Source organism: Centruroides sculpturatus, unplaced genomic scaffold (genome assembly GCF_000671375.1).
Source record: "Centruroides sculpturatus isolate CEXI.00-Female unplaced genomic scaffold, Cexi_2.0 scaffold734, whole genome shotgun sequence".
NCBI classification, from domain to species: Eukaryota; Metazoa; Arthropoda; class Arachnida; order Scorpiones; family Buthidae; genus Centruroides; species Centruroides sculpturatus.
In genome coordinates, this window is record NW_019384907.1 from 269,551 (window position 1) to 281,608 (window position 12,058).

General features: G+C 27.0%; 1 protein-coding gene across 4 annotated transcripts in view; it reads left to right on the forward strand.

Moving 5' to 3' along the window:
• The window catches only part of LOC111631587 (CCR4-NOT transcription complex subunit 7-like), a 15,827-nt gene extending 13,437 nt beyond the window's left edge, over positions 1–2,390 (forward strand). For 3 of the 4 annotated variants that reach the window (XM_023375853.1, XM_023375851.1, XM_023375854.1), the window contains exons 2-4: positions 1,067–1,358; positions 1,479–1,675; positions 1,773–2,390. In XM_023375853.1, coding sequence (XP_023231621.1) covers positions 1,191–1,358; positions 1,479–1,675; positions 1,773–2,028 — 621 coding nt within the window. In that variant the 5' untranslated portion in view covers positions 1,067–1,190 and the 3' untranslated portion in view covers positions 2,029–2,390. Of the gene's footprint in view, positions 1–616; positions 704–1,066; positions 1,359–1,478; positions 1,676–1,772 lie in introns of those variants that run through there. The other variant, XM_023375855.1, reaches the window with a different exon arrangement.
• The last annotated feature ends 9,668 nt before the right edge of the window (positions 2,391–12,058 follow it).

Consider the following 12,058-nt stretch of genomic DNA (forward strand, 5'->3'; position numbering starts at 1 on the left):
TTTTTTTTTTTTTTTGGCCGCTATTTATTAATAAATTAGTCTATTAAATTTTTCACAGACATATTTACAAAGTTAATAAAATAGAAATAAGTAACGTACCATAAATATATTTAAAAATGATAAAAATATTAAGGTTTTTCAATAAAAAAAATGTGTTTATTCTGCTTACAGATACATTTTCTTTATATTTAATTCGATTTACTGCCTTTTAAATGAGACACGAGGGTACAGAGGTATATTTTATTTTGTTAAATTACAATACGTTATCTTAATGCCATTGAAAAATAATAAAATATTAATTTATTTAAAAGAAAAGTATTGAAAAGGTTTTAAATATTTCCTATAAGACAGAAATTTTTTGTTCATTAATGGAAGCTGTACTATATTATTAAGCAACGAATTATTACATGATTAATATATTTAAACAAGTATAAAATTATATAAATTATCTCTTAATATTTTAAAATTTTAATAATATATTTATATACATATATAATATTTAAATAAGAAGTCGTATTCCTTTATATGAGTTTAATAAATTCATTTTTTATGTTTATAAACTGAAAAATGTAGTGGTTTAATATCAGATATAAACTGTTTAGATAAAGTTAATGATAAGTGAAATTAAATATGTAGTAGTTGTATTAATAACTGCTGAAAATTTTCGTGTCCAGACTTTGAATTCAGGTTTTTTTACTAATTGGTAAGACATTATTAGATTTTTTTCTAGTCCAAATAATTATATAAATAATTATCGAGATTTAATAAATATGCTACAATTTAAATAAGCATTGTCTATCTTGTATTTTATTATTTTCTTTTATAAAAAATTGGTAAAAATGTTAATATGCCTATTGTAATTATATCTAAAAGATATACTATATTGCTTCAAATTTATTTGCAAGTTTAAATTCGGAATATTCATCACTTTATTAAACATTTTATAATATCGTTTATTTTATAAGCAACTTAATTTAGTTTTGAAGTTTTGTCTTTTATTAAAATATATTTATCTAAAAAATATTTTTAAAGAATTGTTTGATTAATACATATATTTTATTTTCAGTTGTTTTCTTAGTAAAATAAAGAATGCTGTCACGTATTTAGCAAGTTATTCATGAAAGCGAGAGGTTCGTGAATATTCATAACTCATACAAACCGAACTTGAACATTGTTGATGTCTGATTACAATGCCTGCATTGTCAGGACCCAGTCCTGGAAATAACAGTAATGAAAGTAGTCCCAACGCTCAAATTAGTAATGAAGCCTGTGGGATACGAGACGTGTGGGCGTTTAATTTGGAAGAGGAGTTTAAGGCTATTCGTAAAATCGTCCAAGAGTACCAGTATGTTGCCATGGTAATAAACAGTCAATAGTTATCTTGATTTTGTTAATTTTATTTAGATATATTATAAACTTCAAACAAATATATTTTATATAATTACTCATATTGACATGACACTAATTTTATTCCACAGGACACAGAATTTCCTGGAGTTGTAGCACGACCAATTGGAGAATTTCGTAGCACAGCCGATTATCAATATCAGCTGTTACGTTGTAACGTTGACCTGCTAAAGATTATTCAATTGGGTCTTACATTTTTAGATGAGACCGGTAAAATGCCTTCTGGTGGATATTCGACATGGCAATTTAATTTTAAATTTAACTTGACGTAAGTTTATGTCATTGTAAATTTTCTATTCTGTTTAAAAATATCTGTAATTTTTAAAATCATTCTAAAGTTTTTTTTATTATATACATTATTTTAGTGAAGATATGTATGCCCAAGATTCAATCGATCTGTTAACAAATTCTGGTATTCAGTTCAAAAAGCATGAAGAAGAAGGAATTGAACCTTATGAGTTTGCCCAGTTATTGATGACATCAGGAGTTGTTCTTTCTGAAAATGTTAAATGGATATCATTTCACAGGTATAAGATAAATTATGTTGATATAAAAGCTGTTTTAGGTTACTGCTTTCTGAATACTAAATTTTTCATTATTTTTACTATATTTTGGAATTGATAATAAAATAATGTACATACAAACATGAATAAGGTTTTAATCTTTCAGTAAAGTTGTTTCCATACATTTTGTATTTGTCAGTTACTGAATAATTTCCGGTGGAGGTCAAAAGTACTTGTGGAATTTAATAGTGACATAACACTCGTAAAAAAAGGTTTTTCGTGGATTGTTATGAATAATTTCCTGTTTGTTTCCTTTGATTTCCTGATTTGATTGCCTATTTGTTCCCATTGATTCAGTAAATATATAGTAATAACACTTAAGTGTTGTGGTGTTATTAAAATAAACTTTAAAAATGAGAATGTTCGCTAGTACTTTCAGTAGCATAAAGTTACCTTCATCAGGCAAAATCGAATATAACAGCTATCGAGTTTTAAGCTTTCAAACAATGGCAATAAGCTTTTTTGATTCAGTAAGTTATACTGATAGAGAATAGGAAATACCAAATACAAAGTCTTAAGTAAATCATCCACACTACTCAGTATTAGGAAAATGTTTGCGTTTATGCAACATTTGGCAAATATGAAATATGTGGAGCCATTTTAAGATAATGATTTTAAAATACTAAAAGTGCTGGTTAAAATGCATTCTGTTTTCATTAATTTTTGAGATAGACTCATTTGTCTATCTTAGGAATTAAATTTTTGTACCATATAAGATTTTAGGTTATACAATCAACTTTTTTGAGGAGTAATGATTTTGTCAGTGCAAAGTGTATTGCACAAATGTTTTAGTTTGGTTTTTTCAAACATTTCAGTATAGTTCTTTCACCTTCACACTGGGCTTATTGTATAACATACCTTATTAAACCTTACTGGTGCCTAGTGACAAATTTCATGGGTAAACAAATGTTTTTGGGCTCCTTCTGAGCTCTGCTTTTTAAATGATCTGTGTTCTATGTATGTTCCATTCGTAAAATGCAGAAAACTTAAAGCAGAGCTCAGAAAGAGCCCAAAAATGTTTGTTTACCTGTGAAATTTATTACTAGGCACAGGTGAGGTTTAATGAGGTGTGTTAAACATTTTAGTTTTAGAACAGTAGAATACACAGCCTTATCACCAGCAGAAAATGTTTATACATCTACAAGTAGAAGATGCTCATTTTGACAAAGATAAAAGACATGAAAAATAGAATCAAATGCAAAAAATGTAAAAAGTTTGTATGGTCGTGTCATAAAACCCATGTAATGTATTGCAAGTTACGTGAAGACACTGATACAGATAAATTAAATATTTTACTTTGCATTCAGTGTTTTGAATTTAATAAGATTGTGTTTTTATTTGTCCATTTCTGTATTTTAATCAACTTTTCCATTTTTGTATATCAATGTTAAACTATTCAATAGAACTACTAGTAGGCTGGTGACAACATGCAAACAAAAAAAAAATGCATTTCCAAAATTAATGAACAAGAAATTAGCAAAAGAACTGCTCACTTTTACTGATTTCTTGGTTTCTAAGTACTGTAGAATGTTTATTAATAATAATAATCAGTAATTTGTTATTGTCTTTTACATTTCCAAAATTTTTGTATGTGGTTATTGTTTGTATTGGTTATTGTATGGGTGCTTATTATGTGGTTTAAATTGTTTTTTTTTACTGTATATTACTTCATTTTTTACCAAAAGATAATTTTAAACCAAGTATAAGATAGCTGTAAAAAACTTGTGCTTTTCAATGGGGTAGAAACTTAAGAAGAGTATTCATTGTTTTTCTATGTCAGGGCTACATGGGGTTTAAAATTTATAATAGGAACATAGAGTTTATTTTTAAAAACAATAAAAAAATTGATCAGCTTTTATGCATATAACTTTTAAAAAATGAAAAACATATTTATTAATTTATCTGTTTATTTGTACAATTATGACTTAGTTGGATTCTGCAATTATTACAGAATTTAGCTGTTTTTTTTAATAGGGAGCAAGAAATAAATTCAGACAAAACATTCAGACAAATGAACATTCTTAAAAATAAATTTTTAAGAATGTTCATTTGCCTGAATTTATTTAAATTTCTCTTATTTTTATTTTGTATTGCAGTGAAGCATTCAAGTTACATTCTATGCTACTAGTCAGACTAGAACACATTGTAATGATATAAATAACTGAAAACAATTGGAATCTAGTTTTATGTTAGTTTTCAAGCAAAAGTGAAATAGCAAATAATGTGGGAGCAAAAGAAAAATACTTGAATTAGAATTTAATAAAAATAATATACATATATACAATTATAAACTCAGAATCTTATAGTTATAGTTCTTTTTACCTCTGTGTCCTTACTTTTATAAATTTCTGTTTGTATTCTTGTCTACTTGGACCTTGTTTATTAATAGGATTTATTATACTGGTGTAGTTTCCAATTAGCAAATAGAGGACTTTGAGTAAGATCTCCTCTATTTGCTAATTGGAAACTACACCAGTATAATAAGTCTTATTCGTAACAAGACCCAATAGTTATATATTAAAGCCAAACAATTGCTGAATTATTATATTTGTAGTAATATTGGGCTATATTACTACTACTATTATTAATTAAATGCTAAGTAATTTGGCACTAGAGGCAGGCATTAGGTGCTATGTCTTTCTAATTTAATAATTAATTTAGAAGGTACTGGAAGAAAAGAATTGGCTCAAAGCAAGACTTGATCTGTGACTTCCACTTATCTAAATTGGTATGGTTATGTCTAAATTAATAGGTTCTGGAAGCGATGATTGGAACTGGCAACACGACTGCACGGTTTGCAGGAATTGTGGGTTTGAATCCCACTTTGGGCCTATTTTCTTCTTCTAGAACCTTCTAAATTAATTATTAAAATTTTAATTTAATTTTAATTATTAAATTTAGTAAGATATGGTACATAAAGGTGCAACTATGCAGATACAAATTTAGTAGCGAGAGAGAGATTGCGAGCGATATAGTTCTCACAAAGAAAAACATGCCTAAGCAAGAAGCTAGAAATCTCGCCGGTTTGAGTGAATTTCTGGTTCTTGTACATATCTGACAGGGTTTGATATTTATTGTGTCTCGCCTCTTCTCACCACATATTCTCGCGCACGTGGAAAATTCGCTCACTTGCATTTGCCTAGATACACTCTAACACATGCCTCTAGTGCCAAATTACTTAGCATTTAATTAATAATAGTAGTAGTAATACAACTTGATATAATTTGGCATTACTATACAGATAGGTTAGAACATGTTCTAAAAGATGAAATACTTACTTCATTTAATTAAAAAAGTTAACTTTTAAATGTGAAAATGATTAACTCATGACATGTATCTCATTGGGACTTGGAATATGGCATGCATATCAAACATATATATATATTGTTAACAATTTAACAGAAATTTTAACTTCTACTGGAATTTTTATATTCAGCTTCATAAATTGGAATATTTTACATGCATAAACAACTTAGTTTAAAATTTACAATTGTATAAAAACACATCTATTAATGATGATTCTGAAATAGCTGGTTGGACTGATAAATTGAGAGAGACAGAAAACTACAGTTAAACAATTTTTGGTGACTTTAATTTAATTGTATTACAAAACATATTTTATTAGTTATGTTATTCTGTATTTTAACATATAATTTATGAATTTATGTGCCATATTATGTTATTTTTCTTACAATTTAATTTCTGTCAAACTTTTTTCATTTAGTTATAGATATTAACAGAATATTTAATATATNAAAAAAAAATTTGTTAGGCTTAACATCGATGAAAATTCAACGCAAAGTTGGTTAATAGCGATATACTAATATACTAATTACATGGGATATACTAATATACTATACTAATGATGTATTTTTTTCATTCTTTTCGGTTATCCGATTTTTTCAGTTATCCGACCAACCTGAGTCCTCAATTGAGTTGGATAATTGATGCTCTACTGTACTAAAAAATTTGAATTTAAAATTTTGCCCAAACTGTGGTACGGGTATATTAACTCATTCAAAGTGCCTCCATGCTTTAAGAAAACAATAGACCAAAATCAATTCTAATCTGGCCAATATGACTTTGCTTTTACAGTAACACATTTTTGGATGTCACCTTCCAGTTTTTCTTCTTATCTCATAAAATACTATTGGTTTTTGGGATTGCAAGATTGGATTACAGGAAGCAGATTGAGATGTTTGTAGGGCTCTAGGCTACTAGATTTGGGCAATTTACTACTTCTTGGGTCAGTTTAAAAATAATTTGGGCTATGTTTTGAGGAATTCTGCTTTACTTTTTATAAAACCTATTTGGCAATGTATGAGGTTCTCACCAGACATGTGCTGTTTATCTTCACATCTATATTATTATTATTATTAATTATTAATTAACGAAACTAGCAAAATGTCATGTTGGGCAGAGAGGCGACACTGTGGCAGTTAAAGTTTATTTTAGTGTTTTGTCTTAGTTTATTTTCTCATAATTCATATTTCTATGTAGAGTTGTGTCAGCCATCATGAATTTTGTCTTTGGTACATTATGAACTTTTGAAGCCTTTACATTAACTCTCATCCAAGTGCATCATGTGACCCATACAGTGTTAAATTAATATGTGTAATGTATTAGGCAAAATTAGGTTTTCAAATAACTTCACTGTAGCATAGAAAGGTAATTCTGTGATGTACCTAAATTCATATTTATTTAAATCATTATTACAGCCTAATTATTCAAGTAAATATCATTGATCTAAATATATTATAGAATTACATCTCTTATTCTACTGTCTTGTATGTTCATCTCAATAAAAAAATTTTTATTTTAAATATTAGAAATCTGAAAACAATTTTTGACATGTAATAAAAAACTAAACTCAAAATAAAATCAACTGTAAGCAATTGGGAATAGGTTTGTTGTTACAATTAAAAAATAAAATGTTTTCTTTAATAGTGTTTTCTGCCTTTAAAAGAGTATGTATGATTATTTATGTGAATAGGATTGTCTAAAGTTTTGAATTATAATCACACAACTTTTATCTTCATTTTAGATTTTTAGATTAAAACTAAAACTTTTTTAAAATATATCTTTAAAAATACTTATCATAAACCATTATATAAAGTACTATATATATTAAATGATTCTTTAATAATCACAAAAGTTGCTAAAAAAAATACAAAGTTAGGAATAAGAATTTTGAGTGTAACCTCACAACGTTTTAAATGAAACAGAAGAAATGTTAAATTGTTTAAAAGAAATACAATAAAAACATTTTATTCCCTTGTTATCATTCATTCAGTGATTTATTCTTGTTTTGTTAATGTACGTTTTCAAGTTTAGTTTAGTTGTTTTTCTGGTTGTTTACTATTCTGCAGCTGTGTTTACTTTTTGCAAGTAATGCCTTACTTCCTTTTTCATTCCAGTTACAAATATAAGTTTATCTTATCATTTTAGATCAGTTGTTGTGAGTTCTAACATAATAAAGTCATTTTATTTTGATAGGATGTTGCACTGTATCTTTTCTTATCAAATTTGTTTATTTGTGTAATTACATCCAAAGTGTTTTCATTTGATTTGAACTTATATATTTGTACGTACCTTGAATAACCAAACTTTTTTATTATGATATCCTTTTACCTTATCGAGCAGTTTAAGATGACCCATTACAAGTTCTTATTTTATATATTGTAGATATAACTATTCTGTTTTGTAAAATACTTTCCTTGTAGAGAAAGTTTTATTAAATTATAATAATTACATTGTAATTTCTGATACGGTTGTTTGGAAATAAAATTTCATGTCCATTAAAGAAAAATAGTATAATTTTTGAATATATTTACATTAAGTAGATTCAGGGTAAATTAACATATTTAATAGCCCCGAGCGCTAACTTGTTTCGAGATCGCTTGAATATTCCATTTAATAATTTAATATTTATAAATAGAATCAAATATATAATTACTACTTTCTTGAGTTTCTTAAGCTGGATGGTTTAGTTATTTATAAGGTATTATGTTGCCAAGTTTGTTATAAACAAAACAGTAGATTTATATTGGCTTTATGTTGGATTTATTCTTTAACAGTCACTACTACGTTGCATATAAAATAACTTTTATTCATCGTAATTATTTTATCATGTTTCATAAAATTTATTTATTGCGACATAATAAATAAAGTGTTGCAATATCAAGTGTAGTTTTAATTTTAAAAAAGATATAAGTTGAAGTTTCAAATACAATGTATAAAATAGTTGAACAATGGGAACATTTTTTTAAACTCTTGTAGCCCGTTATGAGTTGTTATTGTTATCTATTCGTTTAATATTTCAGGATGGGATAAAGATTAAGTAATGAAATTTGGCATGATAACTTGTGAAAACGTGACATTGATGATATTAAATTTTACTCTTCATTGGTATTTACAATTTAAAAAAAAAAAAAAAACTCATTTCTACTCTCACAGTTAAGTCTTTTGTCTTTTTTATAATAAATAATAATATAAAAATTAAAAATTACTTTTTAATAAAAACTCATAACATACGGTGCCATTCACAATTTTAACTTTGTACCAATGTGTCTTAGTGTTTCTTCGAAATCAAAGACAATATTTTTTGTTGGGAAAATTATGCAACTTGTTGCGGATTTATTAGGACAGTGTGAGGATGACCTACTATTACAAATCTGGCATAATTTCAAGAACTCGGTAAATTACAACAGTCATTATTAATAATTATAGGAAGGTAGTGATTTTATTTGTATTTTAGTGTTGTTCTTTTGAATATTTTATTAATTAAAATTATTTTCTATAATTTAGTTTGTTTACTTAATTAATTAATTAAAATGATGCTATAAGAATGAGATTCTCGTATGTCTCAAATTTATTTTCTTCGATTCTTTCTTAATGCCGATGCTGTTCTTAATGAGGATTTCTATTTTGTTTAAATGTATATTATTGAGATTGTCGTATTACACGCTGAAAAACATACGTAAATGCTAATCTGGAGAACATAACGTTTATGTGACCGCAGGGCCTCTTTGGCACCTTGTCAGGATGACACCACTGTGTCTTTACGGACAGACACAGAAACCAGATTGGCCACTTATTTCGTTGCACGAGCAGTTGTGTTTGCAGGCTTTCGGACCCGGAATGGAGGCAAAAGAGAGAACCAGAAGAAGTACACTCCACAAGTTATCATATAATAGAAAACACCCGTTTATTAATCAATATTGACTATTTACAAGCTGTATACAGATGTTTAGCGGATGCTAATAATAATAATATGACATATACATGATCCTTATATAGATGCTTAGCGAATGCTAATATATGGACATACAGAGGAACTACTATGACCCTGACAACAAGAGAGAGAGTTCACATTAAGTTTGCACCAGGATAAATACCTTAAAAGTTTGTAGAGCTTGAAATTTGGAGCTACCTAGATTGAGGGAGTCATTTTCCTCTGAATCAACGGTTTTTTTGATGAATGGAGATAGATGAATGGCGTTTTTCTACAATCATCCAATAGTTGAATTTTGGTTGTAGATTCCGGGTGACACATTCGATGTATCATCTTCAACAAGGAAATAAGTTTGTGGAAAAACAGTTTAATTTTCTTTGACAATTTTGGTTTTTGTTTTGTCTCTCGACAAAACCACTAATTTTGGCTCTCACGTTTATTTTATGTAACGAGCATTCATATTCTCTTGTCATTTTAAATGAGATTTAAATCTCAGATCCTTGGCACTATTCCTAGATTTTTGATAGTTTATGAAATAACTACCGGAGTATTTTCCAAAATGTCTTAACTAGAATTAATTAGGGTTTTGCATGAATTCTTGTTCAGTTAAATTTGTAATGTTCATGTGTAAGCATGAAATTATTTTTTGCTGAAACTTATCTTACAGGAAACTCTTCAGAATTCTTCACACCATAGATTTTAACTAAACAGCAGACTTTATTCTGTGTCACTTGTAGAAACTAGATTAACAGTAGTTTTGTAAGTGAAAAGTGCTCATCATATTCTAAATCAATTATGTGCAAACTATAGGTTTCAACCATCAAAAGGGAATTTCAAAGATTTTTTTCTGCGAGAAAAATTTTATCATCATCACCATCTATTTGTGCTGATACCCAGATGGTGTACAGGTCAAGATGGTGAAAAATCATACTTTTATCCACTACTTTTCTCTAAAATTTCCTATCGACAGACAAGCTTTTAGCTTGGGATAAAGTTAAATTCCTTTCCTCTAAGTCCTTAACACTATCAATCACCTTTATTTAGGACATCCCTTTGGTTTTTCCCTTCAATTTTAGCTTCAAATACCTGTTTGGCTTGTCACTTTCTCCCGTCTCAGATTAGCCTCACTTAATCTTGACAGAATATTAGTTACCAATTTTAAAAATTATAAAATACAATATAAAAACAGAAAAAAGCAAACCAATGTAGCCTTACATTACATTACTATTGGATAATTACAAGTAATCCTTAAAGATAATTAGGATAGTACCAAATTTCTATCTAAAAATGAGGGATTGTCAGTAAAAAGTTTGTGTGACACTTGTATATATTAGTATAGGCGAGGGATACATGCCCAAAATAAATATGATAAATTATGAACGGCCGAATGTGGATTCTTGTGGCAGTAGGCTTATATCCACTGTGTGGTCATATCTATCTCTATACTTTATTTGTCAACATTTTATCAGAATAGAGATTTATTTCATTAAAATAAGTTTATCATGATAAATAATATTAACTTTGACAATTATCCCATCTTTGCATTGATTATTTGATGCGTGAATTGAAAAATAACAGCAACAAAAGTTGTTAATAGATGTTAAACAGAACAAATTATACTGTTATGTTTTGCTTTATAAAGAAATCTGAAGGTGGAATTAATTATAGTTAATTATTAATATTTATTTATGAAATAAATTTAATTTGATAGATAAATAAATTCCATAAGATTTTGTTGTTATTAAATGTATTATAGATTTTCATTCTTGATGAGAGGGAAAAACCACAGATGTATTTTTTTTATTATTATATTATAGATTCATTTATACAACTTTAAAAATGTAATATTTTGGGAGGAAATTTCTTAACGGTATTTATTCGAAAAGTTAAAAGTTTAGAAAGCAATTTGAACAATAATTCTCGATACATATACACAAAAAATTGCGTAATTTCCTATTACTTAAATATATTTTTAAAATAAAATTAAGCATTGAATGATGTAAATTATCACAGTTTATGCTAAAATAGTATGAAAATATGTCGCAAGAATAATTTTTCCTTTTAATAACTTTTATATTCAGTTTCGAGAAAAATTAATATTTTATTACGAATACCGTGTTTTGTGTATTTTTCTTCATAAATTCTTTTAAATTAAATTTCCTGCTTTATTTTTCCATCTGTAGCAGTTTCTTTGTCTCAATGAAAAATATATATATATATTATTTTTTATCTTTTCTATTTTATTACATATTTTGCTTTAATAATTTTGCATATTTGTTGTATTCTTTCCATTGTGTACTTTTTCCTCGTTCGTTTATTCCTCTTTCTTTTGACAAATAAATTCTTTTCAAAGAACTTATTAATGTTAAAACATTTCTTTTAAAATCTTTTCAAAACAATAAAAGAAAACTTTAAATTTTGAGTAAATCATGCAAAGTGTATTTCTGACAAAATCTCATATCTAATGGAACACTTGGGAAAATCGTATTAAAATTTATAAAACATATTTATTCAAAGAAAGATGTAAAGATCCGGACAGAAAAAGTGATTCTAAATTGAAAACAAAGCCTATTTTTATCCTACCATTCTAGGAACTAACATGTTTTTCTGTCTAGCATTTGTTTTTTTTTTTTTTTTTTTGATATTACTCTACAAGCAGACAGAAGGCTACTTATGAGAAATTACACCCAAGTAACAAATAAACTAAAACATAAAATAAACTTAATATAATAAGTAAAATCAACTTTTAAAAGTCTAAAATTACCAATGATTTTAACTAAAAATTTAATTTTTAAACATAAAGAGAAGAGATAATAGCCATATTTGTTTCATGTAAAATAAAATTGACAACAAT